Source organism: Bos indicus, chromosome 9, assembly GCF_029378745.1.
Source record: "Bos indicus isolate NIAB-ARS_2022 breed Sahiwal x Tharparkar chromosome 9, NIAB-ARS_B.indTharparkar_mat_pri_1.0, whole genome shotgun sequence".
Classification (NCBI taxonomy): Eukaryota; Metazoa; Chordata; class Mammalia; order Artiodactyla; family Bovidae; genus Bos; species Bos indicus.
This window is the reverse complement of record NC_091768.1, coordinates 71,893,897-71,914,968: the sequence shown is the minus strand read 5'-3', so window position 1 is coordinate 71,914,968 and position 21,072 is coordinate 71,893,897. Positions and strand designations below refer to the sequence as shown.

Genomic DNA, 21,072 nt, shown 5'->3' with positions numbered 1-21,072 from the left:
TGGGAGCTGACTGTGGTTCAGATCATGAACTCCTTATTGCCAAATTCAGACAAAGGATTAATCGCCAGAATATATAAATGGGTCATACAAGTCAATATTAGGAAAATAAACAATCCAATCACACACAAAAAAAGGCAGACTATCTAAACAGACATTTCTTCAAAGAAGACATACAGATGGCCAATAAACACAAGAAAATATGCTCAATATCACTAAGTATTAGAGACAGGCAAGCCACAACTACTATGAGGTATCGCCTCACACCAGTCAGAATAGCCATCATTAAAAAATCTACAAACAATAAATGCCAGAGGGGATGTGGAGAAAAGTGAACCCTCCTACACTGTTAGCAGGAATGTAGACTGATACAGTCCTTACGGAGAACCGTATGGAGATTACTGAAAAAGCTAGGAATAAATCTACCATATGATCCAGCAACCCCACTACTGGGAATATACCCTGAAGCGAAGTGAAGTGAAGTCGCTCAGTCGTGTCCGACTCTTTGCGACCCCATGGACTGTAGCCTATAAGGCTCCTCTGTCCATGGAATTTTCCAGGCAAGTGTACTGGAGTGGGTTGCCAAAAGACACACATACCCCAATGTTCATAGCAGCACTGTTTACAATAGCTAGGACATGGAAGCAACCTAGATGTCCATCAAAAGATGAATGGATAAAGAAGATGTGGTACATATATACCATGGAATATCACTCAGTCCTAAGAAGGAATGAATTTGAGTCAGTTTCAGTGAGGTAGATGAACCTAGAGTCTGTTATACTGAGTGAAGTAAGTAAGTAAAGAGAAGGCTGAGCGCTGAAGAACTGATGCTTTTGAATTGTGGTGTTGGAGAAGACTATTTAGAGTCCCTTGGACAGCAAGGGGATCAAACCAGTCCATCCTAAAGGAAATCAACCCTGACTATTCATTGGAAAGACTGATGCTGAAGCTGAAGCTCTAATACTTTGGCCACCTGATGCAAAGAGCTGACTCATTGGAAAACACCCTATGCTGGGGAAGACTGAAAGCAAAAGGCAAAGAGGGCAGCAGAGGATGATGGCTAGATAGCACCCCTTACTCAATGGACATGAATCTGAGCAAACTCCGGGAGATACTGAAGGACAGGGAATCCTGGTGTGCTGAAGTCCACGGGGTCACAGATAGTTGGACACGACTTAACGACTGAACAACAAGAGCAACACAGAATCTAGAAAAATGATACTGATGAACCTAGTTGCAAGGAAGGGAGACACAGCTGTAGATAATGGACTTGCAGACACAACGGGGGAGGGACAAACTGGGACGAAAGGAGAAAGTGGCATCACCATATGTCAACCCCAGGTGTAGGACGGAGCTGGTGAGAAGCTGCTGTGTAGCGCAGGGAGCCCAGCCTGCTGCTCCGTGATGACCCGGAGGGGTGAGATGAGGGGAGAAGAGGGAAACTAGGGAGGGAGGGATGTGTGTATAATTATGAATGATCTGAGTTGTTGTATGGCAGAAACCAACACAGCATTGTAAAGTTTTTTTAAATACTTAAATTAAAAAATTAATAAAACAAACTGATGTTAGACAATCTGGCAGAAGCATTCTGTTGTTCAAAGTGGTTTTCGATTTCTTTTATGACACGGACCCTTCTACGATATGGGAACTGAAACTAAAGCAAAGAGTGGAAGGATTGGGCCATATAGAAACATTTATAGAGAAATAAAAAAGCCAGAGGCAGACAGAAATTGTGATGTATTTGTGTAAAGTTACACTGAGTATGCCTGCAGTTCTGTCTCCCCTTCTACCTCCTCCTATTCTTCCAGCTCTACCACCTGGTGAGACCTCAAGACCAACCCCTCCTATTCCTCCTCCTCTCTAGCCTACCCACTGTGAAGAGGATGAAGGAAAAGACCTTATGAATAGTAATCATCATGACAGTTAATAAGCTTATCTGTTGTGTATGTGTGTTGAGTGTCTTCGTATATAAACCCAATCAATGTAAGTCAAGGACCATATGACACGTTTTTGTCCCATAATCATCACTACTTAAGTTATCTGTCGTGTAGAACATGGTGTGCAAAGACTTGTATTGAAGTGTACAGCTTATCCTTACATGTGCATAAGGTGCTGCTGCTAAGTCACTTCAGTTGTGTCTGACTCTGTGCCACCCCATGGACGGCAGCCCATGAGGCTCCCCCATCCCTGGGATTCTCCAGGCAAGAACACTGGAGTGGGTGTGCATAAGATGAGAGATATGTAAAATTAAGAATGTGTTAGTTTCCCTGTTTTATAACTTTTCTTTGAAAGAATTACATGACTGTCCAGTACAGCCCTCTCTCTAGTAATTGGAAAAACTTCATATCAGCTTATCATCACAGGTGCTATTTTCTTTTTTAATGTGACAACGCCTCCAATACTGTATTATGAATATGACTGTAATACTGTGTGGCATAAACATTTTAGAATGGTTCATTCATTGGTGTATAGGCTAAAGCAATCACATTGCTGCTCTGTTATTAATGCATGAATCATTGTGCCTGTAAATAAATGTTTTTCTTTTTCACATTATCTTTTTATTTTTGATGCCTACTGTTAGTAGTATCTATCACATCCCCAGTGTTTTGTACCATGTCTTACATACTGACACAGATACTGACAGGTAATTCATCTTATAAACAGATTACAAATTTCTGTTATTGATAAATACAGTGCGTGTGTGTTTTTGCTAAGTTGCTTCACTTGTGTCTGACTCTTTGCAACCCCATGGACTATAGCCCTCCAGGCACCTCTGTTCATAGGATTCTCCAGGCAGGAATACTGGAGTGGATTTCCAATTTCTCCTCCAAGGGATCTTCCCAACCCAGGGATTGAACCCATGTCTCCTGCATTAGCACGTGGATTCTTTACCACTGAGCCACCAGGGAAGCCCCACTTACCTTCATGACAATCTTATCATTTAAAATCTAGTTCATGCTATTTTGGGAGCCTTTCGAGGTAAGTGTGTGGGGATTGTTTCACATAAAAGTATCCAGTGGATTTATCCTGATGAGCATATCATTTCTCCAGCACTGCTCTTATGTAAGAGGTTGTCTAAAGTGGGGAGGTAGTATTGGGAGCTTGAATTTCAGTTTCACAGTACAACTGTTCACTTTTCTTTCAGTCTTTCCCCTGACTTGGGCTATGGGCTTTACATCCTTCCTGTGGAATAACTTTACAGAGAATCACAGCCTCATAGCCCATGATGTATTAGTGCTCCAAAACAGATTAAATCCCTGGAGCACAATTTATTTAGCTTCCTTCATGCCTCCCTCTAACCAGAGGAATTACTGCAACTTCTCGGGTAAAATACTATATGTAATTAATCGGGGAACAGGAATAATCTTCATAAACTATAACAGATGAGGGATGATTCCTGGTCTGTGTCCTGCCAATTTACAAACTCTTATTTGAGAGCTGTGTGGTGCTGAAAGGTATACATGCCAACTGGTGCTCAGTCAGTTCCACAGGCAGCAGACCTCAAATACCAACATCCTTCATTTGCCATCACGGTAAATACCCAGCAACAGCTCTGTTGACACTGAACAGAGTCCAAAATGATCGCATCTTAGGGAGATCCTTGGAAAATTCATAGTATTATTTATTTATACATTGAAGCAGGATTTTTCTAAAGTTTTTTTTTTTTATTAAAACATAAAAGTTAGCTATACAGAGCAATTTATGAATAAAAATGGCATTCCTAAATGATTATGTTCCATGGGTTTTATTTTTATCGGTGGTGGGGAAAGACAATAGACCAAAAGAGTGTAGAGATTAAGAGCAGGTGGAAGAGTTGTGGGTGCTGGTTGGCCGAACCACTTGTGAGCTGGGTGACACGGTATCCATCACATAGGGTGGGGGTGGGGTGGTGGGGGTGGTGGTGAAAGCCAAGGAGATAGTAAAGCATTTAATAAGACCTTCAGCAACCTTATTGAAATTCATTCCAAAGACAAAATGTCTCAGGCTCCTAGCCCTCAGACCTACAGGATCAGACACTCTGATGGTGGGACCAGCCATTTCTGTTTTACAAACTCTGAGGCTCACTATGGCTCACATTTGTTCGAGAAGCCCTATTTCAGTCAGCAGCCTTCAAAATGGTCTCCTGGGGTTCACCTGGGTTCCTCTGAACTCTTTCCTCCACACAGCAGTTGATATTAAACCACCAGGTCCCAAGTCAATCTAAAACCCTTCCACTGCTTCTAAAGCTTCCACTGCACCTAAATAAATCCCACACGCCTTACGGGGGAGCTGCTGCAGCCCCCTGCCTGCCTCTCTGCTTTTATCTTGTGTTTCTCCCCCTTGTTTATACCCTTCCAGTCACACTGCTCCTTTATATTCCTGGAACACTGGAAGATTGTTCCCGCCTCAGGGCCCTTCTGTGTCCTCTGCCTGGAACTTGCCCCTCCACGCTTTTCCCCCGCCTAATCTGTAGGCAGCGCCTTCTTGTAATTCAGGTCTCAGTATCAATGTCACCTCCCCAGTCACCTCCCTTCCCCCATCAATTTCTATCTGACCTAGTTTTTATTGTCTTCAAAGCAGCTACCACAATCTGAAATAATTTCACTTGCTTGTAAGCTCCCTGAGAGCAGGAAGCATGTCTGCCTCTGTTGAGTAAATATTTGTTGATAAGTAAATATTTGTTAGATGAACACAGTTGTTCTTGGAGCTCTAGTATGTGGTAGAGTTGAGATGACCCAATGTCCTCTCTGTCCCCTTCAAATGTGTCCTGAGTGCATGTGGTCCCCAGCTTCAGAAGTTGGGTCTGATAAAACAACATTCCTTATTAAGCCACTTCTTAATATGCCAAGATATTCATGTCTTACTAGCTAGACTACACCAATTTCCTTACTGATATTAAGAAAAATATCAATGATTATGATATGACATCAATTCTGTATGGAATCTAAAAAGAAAGGATACAAATGAACTTACTTACAAAGCAGAAATAGATTCACAGACTTAGAGAACCAACTTATGGTCCCCACTTGCCCAGGGGGGTAAGGGTGTGGGGGATAGATTGGGAATTTGGGATTGACATGTACACATTGCTATATTTAAAATAGATAACCACCAAGAACCTACTGCAAAAAAAAGTAAAATTAAAAAAAAAAATGTCAACGACCAAATTACTTTTAAAAATAAATAAGCAATAATTCAATAAACAAAGTCATCTAAGTTGTTTTTCATGGAACTCAATGAAGGTACTTTCATTTTGATTTGAAAATATTAAGCCTAAAAATATTTTCACTCTAATTTTTTCAAATTTCCTTGAGTAAACCATTATTCAACATGGTCAGCTACAGCAGGTCCCCTTCCTGTAGCAGAGAACAGTATTAAGGACAAAGCTGTGTTATGAGAAGGACCTAGTTTCCAATATTTGTACCAGCATTTAACATTCTGTGACCTTGGTTGATTTTTTCAAACCCTAAAAACCCAGTTTCCTCATCCACAGAACTTGGCTCACAATAAATTACAGCAGAGTGGGTTATGAGCATTAAGTTGGGTAACATTTGTGAAAATGACTAATCACAGTTACAATTTTTAGAGCAACAATTCACATCAAATGTTCTGCTAGGCTGTTAACATGTTAGCACTTTCTCATTCACTATAAGACAATATTATTCCCATTTTACAGAAATTGAGAATGAAGAATTAATTTTCCCAAGATCAGAAAGCTGTAAGTATCAGCACTGGGCTTTCAAATTTAGGTCTGTCCAACTCAAAGGCTCTTGTCATTAGCCCCAGTCCCTACTGCTTGTGAAATACCAAACACAGGTGCTACCATGTGGCAGGCAGAAATGTAGGCTCATCTTCCCACACCTTTCCAACATGCCCCTGATCCTTCTGCTGTTCTGTACCACTGTACGGATATCTGTCTGGACGTTCTGTTTCACTGAATATTTCTTAAGTTTTTTCCTTTTGATGGAAAACGATCCCAGTGATCTGAGAGAAGATATTTAGAATTATTCCAACTTAAAGGAGAACTCACACAACTGCCTATACATACTTAATTGCCCATCCTTGTTTCAGGAAATGTCACTGATATATTGTGTTCATGGTAGCTTACTTGTCTATGCCATGTGATGTTCTATTAGCAGAAACAACAGGGGGTTTGGGTCAAATGTCCAGGGCCCGAGAATTCATCTCCGCCATTGTCTAGCTCTGTGACTTTGCACACATCTTATTCCCTCTCTGAGCGTTTTTCCTCATGTACAGACTGGGGAGAACAACCCACCCCTTAAAATGTTTGCGACGCTTAACCCCTGGCACATCATGGGTATTAAATAAACAGTAGAGCCCTTCTTTCCGTCGCTTTGCCCTGCCCACTCTGCAAGCTCTGCTGCTTCAAGCCTCTGTAGGCATACAGAATGTCTCTGTTTTCTATGTGAACACAGCATTTTGATAATACTTTAAAATAATGGAATTTGTTTGTGAAATGAATGCTGCATGACCAGGGGGCTATCCCAGGAGGTGATGGTTATTTCAGTGACAGGTCACTGATGAAGGAAGCAGGAGAAGGCTTTTTGGAACTGCTCTTAGAGCCATTTTCTGAGTCATGCAAAAGCGGCCTCATGATTTGATGTTCTTTTTTTTCAAATGATGTTATTTTTTTTTTTGCTACTTTATTGGAGCTCCTCCTTATCCCAAATGTAAGTCTGTGCTCAGTTCTGGCATGGTAAAAATTTTAAAATATTTTTGACAAAAAGAAAACAAAATCACACACACACACACACACACATATATATATATATAGAGAGAGAGAGAGAGAGAGAGAGAGGGAGGGAGAGATTTTAACTGTGTTCTTTGTTTATTGCCTTGGGTTCAAAATTATTCTTCTATTTCTAAAGATCATGATTACCACAAAAGGATAAAGGTTTGAAATCAGGAAATATTTTAACAATCTAAAGATAATTCCCAAAGACAAGTTCCACCACTGATGTGGCACAATGGAAGCAATGCAGATATTTAGGTATAGCCTCTAATGGTGACTATTTTGAAGGGAACTTTATTTGAATTTGTGTGTTCAAGTTAGACTGTTAATTGTAAAAATTTATCTAATATGAAACTCAGCATATAAATAGTGCAATCAATTCAACAGGATTTATTGCATATGCCACACAAGCTAAAATTATTGCAGAAGAAAATGCTTTCAATTGCTGTCTGGAAACTTTTTACACTATATGTTCTATCAGTAATAGAATTTGAGTGTGTACCCCAAATTCATATACAGTTAATTTATTTATAAATCACATACATATTTTTAAAGTTGTAATCATTTACACGTATTTATCATGTACCTGCAGTGTGAAACAGACAACAGTAGAAATTGTGGGGCATAAATGTGTGTGTATACATACACACATGTCAATATATTTTCTCTTTATCTCAATGAAACACCTTGTGTGTATGTGACATGTAAGCATCCATCCTGGAGACCACTGAATTAAGATAATAATGATTGTGATAAAGGGGCTAAGACTCCTTTTGCTTTTTTGTTTTGCATATAGAGTCTGTTTTTTTTTTTTAACATTTTATTGTATTGGGGTATAGCCAATTAACAAACAATGCTGTGATAGTTTCAATTAAACAGCAAAGGGGACTAAGCCACACATATACATGTATCCATTTCCCCGCAAACTCCCCTCCCACCCTGGCTGCCACATAAACAGAGTTCCCTGTGCTATACAGTAGGTCCTTCTAGGTTATCCATTAAATGCAGCAGTGTGTACTGGCCATCTTCAACTCCCTAACTATCCTTTCCCCTTATTCTTCCCCCCCAGCAACCACAAGTTCATTCTCGACTATAACTCTGTGGAAGACTCCCTTTTCGAAATGCTCATTATACGAAATTGTTATCTTTCATCTGTTTAGCAACTTTCATTCAGTTCAATTTAGTCGCTCAGTCACGTCCAACTGCTTGTGACACCACGGACTGCAGCACGCCAGGCTTCCCTGTCCTTCACTATCTCCTGGAGCTTGCTCAAACTCATGTCCATTAAGTTGGATATGCCATCCAACCATCTCATCCTCTGTCATCCCCTTCTCCTCCCACCTTCAATCTTTCCCAGCATCAGGGTCTTTTCAAATAAGTCGGTTCTTCATGTCAGGTGGCCAAAGGATTGGAGTTTCAGCTTTGGCATCAGTCCTTCCAATGAATATTCAGGACCGATTTCCTTTAGAATGGACTGGTTGGATCTCCTTGCAGTCCAAGGGACTCTCAAGAGTCTTCTCCAATACCACAGTTCAAAAGCATCAATTCTTCGGCTCTCAGCTTTCTTTATGGTTCAACTCTCACATCCATACATGACTACTGGAAAAACCATAGCTTTGACTAGATGGACCTTTGTTGGCAAAGTAATGTCTTTGTTTTTTAATATGCTGTTTAGGTTGGTCATAGCTTTTCTTCCAAAGAGCAAGTGTCTTTTATAGCTGCAGTCACCATCTGCAGTGATTTTGGAGCCCCTCAAAAATAAAATCTCTCACTGTTTCCATTGTTTCCCCATCTATCTGCCATGAACTGATGGGACCAGATGCCATGGTTTTCATTTTTTGAATGCTGAGTTTTAATTCAGCTTTTCCACTCTCCTCTTTCATTTTCATCAAGATGTTCTTTAGTTCTTCTTCACTTTATGCCATAAGGATGGTGTCATTCTCGTATCTGAGGTCATTGATATTTCTCCCAGCAATCGTGATTCCAGTTTGCACTTCATCCAGCCTGGCATTTCGCATGATGTACTCTGCATATCAGTTAAATAAGCAGGGTGACAATATACAGCCTTGACGTCACGTACTCCTTTCCGGATTTGGAACCAGTCTGTTGTTCCATGTCCAGTTCTAACTGTTGCTTCTTGACCTGCATACAGACTTCTCAGAAGGCAGGTCAGGTGGTCTGATATTCTCATCTCTTGAAGAATTTTCCAGGTTGTTGTGATCTACACAGTCAAAGGCTTTGGTGTAATCAATAAAGCAGAAGATGTTTTTCTGGAATTTTCTTGCTTTTTCTATGAACCAATAGAAGCTGGCAATTTGATCTGTGGTTCCTCTGTTTTTTCTAAATCCAGCTTGAACATCTGGAAGTTCACAGTTAACGTACTGTTGAAGCCTGGCTTGGAGAATTTTGAACATCTTTGCTAGCTTGTGAGATGAGTGCAATTGTGCAGCAGTTTGAACATTCTTTGGCATTGCCCTTCTTCGGGATTGGAATGAAAACTGACCTTTCCCAGTCCTATGGCCACTGCTGAGTTTTCCAAATTTGCTGGCATACTGAGTGTAGCACTTTAACAGCATCATCTTTTAGAATTTGAAATAGCTCAACTGGAACTCCATCCCCTCCATTAGCTTTGTGCATAGTGATGCTTCCTAAGGCCCACTTGACTTTGCATTCCAGGATGCCTGGCTATAGGTGAATGATCACACCATCATGGTTCTCTGGGTTGTGAAGCTCTTTTTTGTACAGTTCTTCTGTGTATTCTTGCCACCTCTTCTTAATATCTTCTGTTTCTGTGAGGTCCATACCATTTCAGTCCTTTTTTGTGCCCATCTTTGCATGAAATGCTCTGTTGGTATCCTTAATTTTCTTGAAGAGATCCCATTCTATTGTTTTCCTCTATTTCTTTGCATTGATCACTGAGGAAGGCTTTCTTATCTCTCCTTGCTATTCTTTGGAACTCTGCATTCAATGGGGTATATCTTTCCTTTTCTCCTTTGTTTGCTTCTCTTCTTTTCTCAGCTCTTTGTAAGGCCTCCTCAGACCACCATTTTGTCTTTTACATTTCTTTTTCTTGGGGACAGTCTTGATCAATGCCTCCTGTACAATGTCACGAACCTCCATCCATAGTTCTTCAGGAACTTTTTAAGATCTAATCCCTTGAATCTATTTGTCACTTCAACTGTATAATCATAAGGGATTTGATTTAAGTCATACCTGCATGGTCTAGTGGTTTTCCCTCCTTTCTTCACTTTAAGATCTGAATTTTGCAATAAGGAGTTCATGATCTGAGCCAGAGTCAGCTCCTGGTCTTATTTTCTGCTGATTGTATAGAGCTCCTCTAGCTTTGGCTGCAAAGAATATAATCAGTCTGGTTTCAGTACTGACCATTTGCCAATGTCCATGTGTAGAGTCTTCTCTTGTGTTGTTGGAAGAGGGTGTTTGCTATGACAATGCATTCTCTTGGCAAAACTCTGTTAGCCTTTGCACTGCTTTATTTTGTACTCCAAGGCCAAATTTGCCTGCTACTCTAGGTATTTCTTGACTTCCTACTTTTGCACTCCAGTCCCTATGATGAAAAGGACATCTTTTGGGGCTGTTAGTTCTAGAAGGTCTTGTATGTCTTCATAGAACCATTCAACTTCAGCTTTCAGCCTTACTACTTGGGGCATAGGCTTGGATTACTGTGATATTGAATGGTTTGCCTTGGAAACGAACATAGATCATTCTGTCATTTTTGAGACTGCATCCAATAACTGCATTTCAGACTCTTTTGTTGACTATGAGGGCTACTCCATTTCTTCTAAGAGATTCTTGCCTTATAGTAGATATAATATAGTACATTATGTCTACTGTAGTAGATATAATGGTCATCTGAATTAAATTTACCCATTCCAGTCCATTTTAGTTCACTGATTCCTAAAATGTTGATGTTCACTCTTGCCATCTCCTGTTTGAGCACTTCTAACTTACCTTGATTCATGGACCTAACATTCCCGATTCCTATGCAATGTTGCTCTTTACAGCATAGGACCTTGCTTCTATCAACAGTCACATCCACAACACATGTTGTTTTTGCTTTGGCTCCATCCTTTCATTCTTTCTGGAGTTAGTTCTCCACTGATCTCCAGTAGCATATTGGGCACCTACCAGCCTGGGGAATTCATCTTTCAGTGTCATATCTTTTTGCCTTTTCATACTGTTCATGGGGTTCTCAAGGCAAGAATACTGAAGTGGTTTGCCATTCTCTTCTTCAGTGGACCACGTTTTGTCAGAACTCTCCACCAGGACCTGTCTGTCTTGGGTGGCCCTACACAGCATGGCGCATAGTTTCATTGAGTTAGACAAGGCTGTGGTCCATGTGATCAGTTTGATTAGTTTTCTGAGATTGTGGTTTTCATTCTACCCTCTGATGGAGAAGGATAAGAGGCTTATGGAAGCTTCCTGATCGGAGAGACTGACTGTGGGGGCAACTTTCATTACCTATACTATAATTCACAGAAGATTCACTAAGAGTGCAATTTAGGAGGTAATGCTTTAGTGAAATTAATTTATCACTAGAAGTTGGCATCACAGACTCAATGGACATGAGTTTGAGCAAGGTCCAGGAGATGGTGATGGACAGGGAAGCCTGGCATAAAGCAGTCCATGGGGTCACAAAGAGTTGAACATGACTAAGTGACTGAACAGCAACAACAACAAGAAGACAAAGCTTAACAAAGTTGTAAACACTGCATGTTGAGCTGACATGAGACCCTATAAAATAGTGTGACACTGTAAAGATTTAAGGGGACACTTCCGCATCATATGAAAAGGGACCGGTCAGATACAACTTTGACTACAGTGATCAAAGGCAGGTCATGCTGTGAACTGACTCTTGTTAGACTATGAGTCCTACAGAAACAAAGACTCAAATGGTGTTTCCAGCCGAAAAGTCTGTTGTAGGTGCATCAGTCTTTGAAACAACCTCACATGCCTATAAAACAACACTGATACGAGAAGCAAGTGAACTATAAAAATAATGGCAAGAGACAAAGGAAAGTAATGTGACCATCTGTCTCAATATTTGTGTGTGAAGGCATATTACCCTCAGTCACTAAAATATGCTTCCTCAAAGTTACCAAAAGATAATTATATTCATAAATCCAAAGGATCTGAAAGACAAAAGATTACTTCTTACTTCAAATGCCATTTCATAGCAACATTTGGTGCAACAAGCTAATTCAAACAATTTCTTAAAGTTCCCGTATTAGAAGATAATACACATTTCATAATGTTTAAAGTCCATTTCAATTTATGAAAACATTTTCTAAAATAACTACGTCAGAGTAAGAAGCTTGGTTTCTTATATAAAAAACTAAAAGTTATAATGAAGAAGGAAAAAAGAATACAATTTTAAATTATGTTTTATAAAATTTTTCAGTTCACGCTGAATAACAATGAGCTACTAGAAATAAATAAGAGCAGATTTGATAGGCTGCAATAAAAACACTTCAATGCATTTTAAATGGCTTTTAAATTTATTCAAAATAAAATTTTAATTAATAAATTCTAATTTATTAGAATTAATAAAATTCTAAATTTTAAAATTCTAAAATTTGTTAGAATTTTATTCTAACAAATAAAATTCAAATTTCTTGAATCCTTACCTTGCCATATTTCTGGGCATAAGATCCTGTGAGCAGTGAGTGGAAAACAATGATGGTTTCATCCAAGTCCCAGACAAACACACGCTGGAGAAAAAGATAAAAACCAGAGAACCATTAAGTTCTAAGGAAAGAGAAATCTCTTTACGGGTAGAAAGCACCTTGCTTTATTGTTGGCTATAATCTTGACACTACCGTATAGAAAACTGAGTCCCTTGGACAGCAAGGAGATCAAATCAGTCAATCCTACAGGAAATCAACCTTGAATATTCATGGAAGGGCTGATGTTAAAGCTGAAGCTCCAATACTTTGGCCACAAGATGTAAAGAGCTGACTCTGGAAAAGACCCTGATGCTGGGAAAGATTGAGGGCAGGAGGAGAAGGGGCCAACAGAGGATGAGATGGTTGGTTGGTATCACTGTCTCAATGCACATGAGTTTGAGCAAACTCTGGGAGATAATGAAGGACAGGGAAGCCCGGAGTGCTGCAGTTCATGGGGTCACAAAAACTTGGACACAACTTAGTGGCTGAACAACAAATGCTACTCTATTATTTTTTTTCCCCCAAATTTGCCAGATTTATTTCCTGTAAAACCTAGAAGGAAGAGAGACAAATAAATATAATAAGCTTAATTCAGATGTCCTAATCTGAAAGAACTCATCCAAATGTTTACTTGCACTTAATTTCCAAAGAGACAAATTTGGATTTTATGATAAAAGTGTGCTTTTACAAAATTTTAGATGATGAAGTTTAGCAATTCATGCAAAGAATTAATTTTTTTTCTGATTAAAAAAGTAATAATCATGTTTTAAAAAAAGAATCAGGCACTCAGAAGGAAAAACAAAATGGAAATCATCTTTAGCTTACTATATTTAGGTAGTAACTACCATCACTGCATTTAGGTAGCTCTTTTTTCAGTATTGCAAATATACACTTGTGAAAACAGCATCAAACAATATACACTATTTTACTTTAAGAATTAAACTTTTAAAAATATTTAAAAGAATCAATGAGTAATCCCTAAATACAAATTGTAAAGTGTGGACCTTTGGGTCACATTAGGTGATAAGATATGTTGTTTGGCCTGCACACTGTTTTGAAAGATTTCAAATAATTGATCAACATTTTGAGATTAGACTTCTCGCAAAGTTCAGGGTTCTGACTGCAGTGGACAAACTTCTGATCTGTAGCAATGCTGGCTGACCTTCCATGGGACAGTGATGCAGGGGCCCCTTGAGACTGGCCAGTGCTTCCTCTTCTTCAAAATCTGCAGGCTCCCTAGCCCAGCTCACTCCAATCATCTCTGCCTTCCAGAAGGCATTTTAATATGCTACTGTTGTTGTTCACATTGTCAACTACAAATTGGCACTTACCAAGAGCACTGCCAATGACTGAACAACAAAAGCATTTGCCATCTGCCTCTACAGAGACTGAACCCCAGGCTGCTATAAGCTGTTGGTCTTCAACAACCTCTGAGGGAGTTAAGGTGGAATGAGGCACCCTATGCTCCAGGGAATCTGGTAGGACAGGTCTTTAGATAGTTGGATGTTTTTAGGAACAGATTTTATGGCCTCAGTCTTTGCATCTCTTCATGTTCAGTTCAGTTCAGTCGCTCAGTCATGTCTGACTCTCTGCAACCTGATGGACTGCAGCATGCCAGGCCTCCCTGTCCATCACCAACTCCCGGAATTTACCCAAACTCATGTCCATCGAGTCAGTGATGCCATCCAACCATCTTGTCCTCTGTCGTCCCCTTCTCCTCCCACCTTCAATCTTTCCCAGCAGCAGGGTCTTTTCCAAAGAGTCAGTTCTTCGCATCAGGTGGCCAAAGTATTGGAGTTTCAGCTTTAGCATCAGTCCTTCCAAAGAACACCCAGGACCGATCTCCTTTAGAATGGACTGGTTGGATCTCCTTGCAGTCCAAGGGACTCTCAAGAGTCTTCTCCAACACCACAGTTCAAAAGCATCAATTCTTCAGCACTCAACTTTCTTTATAGTCCAATTCTCACATCCATACATGACTACTGGAAAAACCATAGCTTTGACTAGACGGACCTTTGTTGGCAAAGTAATATCTCTGCTTTTCAGTATACTATCTAGGTTGGTCATAACTTTCCTTCCAAGGAGTAAGCGTCTTTTAATTTCATGGCTGCAATCACCATCTGCAGTGATTTTGGAGCCCCCCAAAATAAAGTCTGACACTGTTTCCACTGTTATCGCATCTATTTGCCATGAAGTGATGGGACCAGATGCCATGATCTTAATTTTCTGAATGTTGAGTTTTAAGCCAACTTTTTCACTCTCCTCTTTAACTTTCATCAAGAGGCTCTTTAGTTCTTCTTCACTTTCTGCCATAAGGGTGGTGTCATTGGCATATCTGAGGTTATTGATATTTCTCCTGGCAATCTTGATTCCAGCATGTGCTTCATCCAGTCCAGTGTTTCTCCTGATGTAGTCTGCATATAAGTTAAATAAGCAGGGTGACAATATACAGCCTTGAAGTACTCCTTTCCCAGTTTGGAACCAGTTGTTGTTCCTTGTCCAGTTCTAACTGTTGCTTCTTGACCTGTATATAGATTTCTCAGGAGGCAGGTCTCGTGGTCTGATATTTCCATCTTTTGTTGTGATCCATACAGTCAAAGGCTTTGGCATAGTCAATAAAGCAGAAGTAGATGTTTTTCTGGAACTCTTGCTTTTTTGATGATCCAACGGATGTTGGCAATTTGATCTCTGGTTCCTCTGCCTTTATCTAAATCCAGCTTCAACATCTGGAAGTTCACGGTTCACATACTGTTGAAGCCTGGCTTAGAGAATTTTGAGCATGTCTAGAGAAGCACTAAATCCCTTCATGGTGACATCAGATCCTTATGACCAACAAAAAACCTTTTGTAAAATGAGTGCTTAATGGTATTGAACTCCCCCTTCACCAAAACCTTATATATTGACCTTCCCCACTGCCGCTAAGGAGCAGTCTCTCAGAGCTCTCTGAGATGCTGCCTCCGGGGCAGCAGTCCTCATTTTGCTCCAAATAAAACTTAACTCGCAACTTTCAAGTCGTGCATCTTTTTTAGTTGAAAACATCAAGGAAGTGATGTCTTAGGAAGTGGTACAATGACTATTCCTTGACCTTACTAAATCTGAAGATTAAACTTTTTTTCATAATTAAAATACTCAGTTACATAAGAAGTAGCACATTATGGTTAAGAACAGTTTCTTCTGATTTTTGTAATAAAAATCAGCCTGCTTAGTATGAATATATTTCAAGAAATCCATCCCAACTTGAGAAAATGTCACAGATATAAACATTTTACCATATGTATCAAATGATTAGAATTTTTCTCATTATCCAACGACCACCTTTCCTTTCCATACAGATTAATTTTATCTTTTAAAATTTACTGACCTATGTGAACACTTTTCATTACCCTATTACTCCCAAATAGAGCGTTTCTTATCGCACAATGGCTTTATTTTTAAATAATAATTTTCTATTTGTGCCTTCTGTATCAAAAGATCCAACTATCTCCAGCCTGAAATTTGTAAAGCATCAATTTTAAGTTACTGTCTTCAATTTTGTATTATAATGGATGAAATCTCCAATTTTAGAGCTGTGAAATGCCAGCTTCCATGTAGGTCCACTCATTTCATGATACGTCTTTTTCTTTTAAGTTTGAAACTTCATGAAACTATAAAGTATAGAACATACCCAACAGAATAAAACACCTATTACGTCTGTTAAAGATAAGTCAGCATACCTCCAGGTCACTGTCAGGAGGCGGGGAGGGATTATTTTTCCGGCCTCTTCCTCGGGACTTTGACCCAGAACTCCTGCACGTTCTCTCATCAAGATCTTTGATGGGTGTGGAGGGGCTTTGAACAGTATCAAACTCTCCTGTAAATAACATAAATTGTTCAAGAATAGCACTTTATTTTTAGATCAGGTATAAGTCTTCATTATGAATTATCTTAACAAAAAGCTCCTTATGACCAAAAAAGAAAGAAAGAAAAGATATAATCCCAAATACACAAAAATCCTAATTTAGTAAAAAAATTTTGCAGGTCACATCACTTTCTCCTAGATTCGATATATGTGAGCTATTAAACCTGAACACCTTTTGTACTCCAGATGCTCTCAACTTGCGTGTCTCTATCCCCACCTACATGTTTATCTAAATTTAGATCTGTTCGCAACTCCTTATGTCAGAAGAGAAGATCCCATTCCTCCACATTCAAGTATGACTTCTGAGCCTCACCTACTGGGAAACCATGTTCCACTGCTCAAACTCTCTTATCTTCCCTTCAACCTCTCCCTTTCCTGGGGTGAGGGGGCGGTTCAGGCACAGACAAATTAAAAAGTCCTTCCCTTTAACCTTGCATCTATAGAAACTATTTACTGGCTATCTTTTCTTTTTAAAGGATCGTCTCTTAAAAGAACAGGGCATTCTAGTCCTGTCCAATAGAAATATAATGTGAGCCATGAATGTAACCACACAAAAAATTTTAAATGTTCTAGAAGCTGCATTTAAAAAAATGTAAAAAGCAACATGTAAAATTATTTTTTTTCTTACATGTTAATTGCTCTAATACATTCAAAACATTATCATTTCAACCTATACTAAACATGAATATGGTATGTTTTACATAATTTGTTTTGCACACTAAGTCTTCGAAATCCACTTAGAGCGGACTTGGATCTGGAGTAGCTACATGTGCCTACTAGGCCCCTGCAATGGAGTTAGTACAGACTGAAGTTGCTGGCTACAGAACTGAATCTCACATTTGTCTCTACTTTCTGACATCTCATTTGTCATAATCCAGCTTTAGTTTACCAAAACTCTAACAAAACTATTCTTAGCCACAGTCTCCAAAAGCCACTTAAATGACACACACAATAATAGATAGACCCAGTCTTTACCTTCCTGGATCTCTGTGCTACACATGATCAATCCTCTTAAACACCACCTCTTCAGAACCACTTAGTAGCTGATACTCTGCTAGAATCTTCTAGAATTTTTTCCATGAGTCCTTCTCTGTCTAGGAGACACGGACTCCTTTTCTTCCTACCATTCCTCACATGCTGGGATTTAGTAGTTCTATCTTTTGGTCATTTTCCCCACTCCACACCATGTGGGCAATCTAACCCTCTCATAGGTTAGTCACTTTCTACTCAAAGATGCATACATCATACTGGGTCAAATCCTATGTTTCGACTTTATGTTTGGGTTCTGCATGTCCCACAGATACCTGAAAGTTTGACATGTCTAAAGCTAAGTGATGGAGCACTTGATGAGTTGGAGAGCATGGAGCAGTGGCAGATCTGTGAGGAAGGTTTTAAGATAAACTGAGGCAACAGCGAGGTACAGTAAAACCTCACAAGTAACAAGAGTCCAACTTACCGTACGACTTCAAGTGTTTTATTCAATCTCCCTGAATCTTAGTTTCTTTGTATATTAAAACATCAGTAATAGCAGCTACCTTTTATTACCGAGGTAAATCTAATTTACACTTAATTTAAATCATATGCATAAAGTTAAAATGTCTAGGAGAATCCAACGGCAAACAATATCAAAGTTACACAGTTTTTAAATATAAAGATGTTATGACTCTCCTGTTGTTGTTTTTGTAGCTGTTTAGTTGCTGAGTCATGTCTGACTCTTTCTGATCCTATGGACTGTAGCCACCAGGCCTCTCTATCCATGGGATTTCCCAGGCAAGAATACTGGAGTGGGTGGCCATTTCCTTCTCCATGATTCTCATGCCTTACCATAAAAATCAAAGTAAAATAATTACAAGAACAGCCAAGCAGTTACTAATCTAAATAAACACATCTGAACAAACGAGATAAAACTTAAGTAATATTTTTTCCGAGAAATTCTAAGTAAATAATTTTTACAAAGCTAACCTCTAATAATTTCTAATGGTCAAATGTTTTCTTGGGAAACATCGTGCATGTCAAGGCAGCATCAAAGAAATGTCTGTGCTCCAAATACTATTTGCTCTTAAAACACTGCTAGCACAGTTTCTTGCATGGGTTTTTGTTATCGAATGTATGAGAGTAAATAACAAAACAAAAGATTCTTTAGCTATGAATGCTGACTACAGCCAGATATCATAGTAAATCCTGTTTCAGCTTCCTTGTGCAGACATTAAAGGAGGTTTGGGGTATTTAAACACACAACTAATTTTTTAAAAATCACACAAAATGTTTTCTATTTTCAGTTATTTTTATAAAATAAAAAGGTTACTATGTCCTAAAAATCAAATGTTCTTTTTCAAGTAAAATACTGATTCAAATTAACTCACGTATGTTAAGCTTATAATGTAAACCAATTTTTGGTTGACATTCTATAAAACCTGTCTTTCTATCCATTACAGATCAATTTTTTAGAAGTTAACTCTTATCAGGTAGTTTTGTTCCTGCAACAGTGCAAGAGGTGAAAGGACAAAATCTTGCAAAAGCCTAAAATTACTGTCATCAGTTATGGGTGGTTGATTGTTGACTGGATCCGTAACAACGGAATTTGGCAGGAACAACTCAGCTACTCAAAAGAACTGGAAGCCAGCAGCTATGACGACAAGGGAGTCAGAGAGTAGAAGGAGAAAGGAAAAAAACTGGTCATAGGAAGTGTCTCACTCTCAGCAGAAGGAGGACTTGATATCAATGATTCTAAGTTACTGAAAGATCTTAAAAGGACTCTAAGAATTTGGACAAAATATGGACAAAAGTGTTTCTGATGAAAGTAAAGGCACAGCCTTTGAAGAAAACTATGAAGAATGGCTCCACATTTATTAAACTCTTAGGATGTGTCATGCACTTTTTTCCCCCTATTTATTTATTTTTTGGCTGTGCTGGGTCTTTGTTGCTGTGTGGGCTTTTCTCTAGTTATGGTGAGCAGGGGCTACTTTCTAGTTGCTGTGTGAGGGCTTCCTATTGTGGTGGCTTCTCTTATTGTAGAGCACAGGCTCTGGGGCATGCAGGCTTCAACAGTTGTGGCCCGTGGGCTCAGTAGTTTCCGCTTCTAGGCTCCTGAGCACAGCCTCTATAGCTGTGGTGCATGGGCTTAGGTGCTCTGTGGCACATGGGATCTTCCCAGACCAGGGATATAACCAGTGTCTTCTGCATTGGCAGGCAGATTCTTTACCACTGAGCCACCAGGGAAGTCCCAGGCACTTTCTTTTTTAGAAAGTTTACTAGAATAAGTGTTTGGCTAAAGCACTGCTCATTGTATCTGAGATTCACCCACATTGTAGCCTGAAACAGTTTGTTTTTTCCTCAATATGGCTAGAACTTCATGATATACTATGCTTTATCCATTCTGTTGACAAATATTTGGGTTATTTGTAATTTTAGGCAACTATGAATAAAGCTGTTATTATACAAACTTTCTTGTTTGTATCTCTGGACATAAGCTCCCATTCCCAGCATATCCCTATATGTATGCCTAGCATATCCCTATATGTATATATTTGGCAACAGGACTGATGCGTCAGAGGGAAGGCATAGACACTGAGAACCTTTTTCCAAAGCGGTTGTATTAATTCACTCTCCTACCAGCAACGAGAGTTCTAGTTTCTCGACATCCCTGTCAATTCTTGGTTAGTCTTTTTTATTTCAGCAACTGTCGGGGTATAGTAGTATCTCACTGCCATTTTAATTAGCATTTTCTTGATGAGTAATGATGTAGAATACTTTTGTTTCTTGCTCAGTTAGTATCTTCTTTTTTACAAAGTAACTGTTTAAATCTCTGGATAATTAAAAAAAATTGGGTTGTCTTTCTTGCTGAGTTTTCCAGAGCTCTTTATTGTGAAATATTCTTTACACACACACATGACTAAATCTCACTTCAACCTAGTGAATTTGGTCTTTCATTATTCTCTTTTAATAGTGGGAAAACTGGAGACATGTGGAACTCAGTTAGCTAACCAAGATGAAATGGCTTGTATGTGAAATGCTGGTATGATTCCAGAATCCCTGCTTTAACCACTAGGTAATACCTCCTCCCCTAAATAGCAACAGACTGTTCAGACTACAAAGAGGTCAAACATGTATGTGTTTCTACTGATAAAAAGAATATATAGACTTTATACAATTTTTGTGAGACAGAGGGCAAGGTATTCATCGAAAGAGCATCAAAGTAAAAGGACAGATCCTAAAGGGGCATGTGCTATATTTGGCTCCTTCAGATGGAACTGAACTGACCTCCATATCTTCTCAAGGTTCTAGCCTTTCTTCTGATGAAGGTTAAAACCAGAAATTTGAACTCAATTGATCATTAAACATTTGTTGACTTTTTTTTTTAAAGGAGAAAGCTGTTAATTCCAGTGCCTCTGTCAATTTCACTCAGGTAATTGCATTAGGGTACAGTAACACTGTAGGTAGGAAAAATGCAAATTGGCAGAGAAGTTAAATGTGGTTAGTCCTTTCCATCTAAATCTTCTTGTTGGCTTCAATGAAATGAATTAGCACTTTGCTTTCCTTCCTGTCCTTATGTAAAATGCCATAAAACCTGGAAAGACTACTGGGTTCTGCTGAAGAAATTGGCTTTTCAAAGTGTGAAGGGATTTTACTATATCCTTTACTTTTCTGCAGCATTTGTAAAGTTTAACTAGCAAATGTACTATGTTTTCAAGGTCTCAGAGTACAGAATACTGTTACAAATTGCTAGTTATATTTAATTTAAAAAATGTTTAAAATTTTAA

The 21,072-nt window shown here is 39.0% G+C and overlaps 1 protein-coding gene across 14 annotated transcripts in view; it reads right to left on the bottom strand.

Annotated features, from left to right (window-relative positions):
- EYA4 (EYA transcriptional coactivator and phosphatase 4) overlaps positions 1-21,072 on the bottom strand; it is a 365,716-nt gene that overhangs the window by 33,901 nt on the left and 310,743 nt on the right. For all 14 annotated transcript variants that reach the window (XM_070796186.1, XM_070796188.1, XM_070796187.1 and 11 more), the window contains 2 exons: positions 16,128-16,264; positions 12,376-12,459 (listed from right to left, as the gene is read on the bottom strand). In XM_070796186.1, the coding sequence (XP_070652287.1) occupies positions 12,376-12,459; positions 16,128-16,264 (221 nt within the window). The remainder of the gene's footprint in view (positions 1-12,375; positions 12,460-16,127; positions 16,265-21,072) is intronic.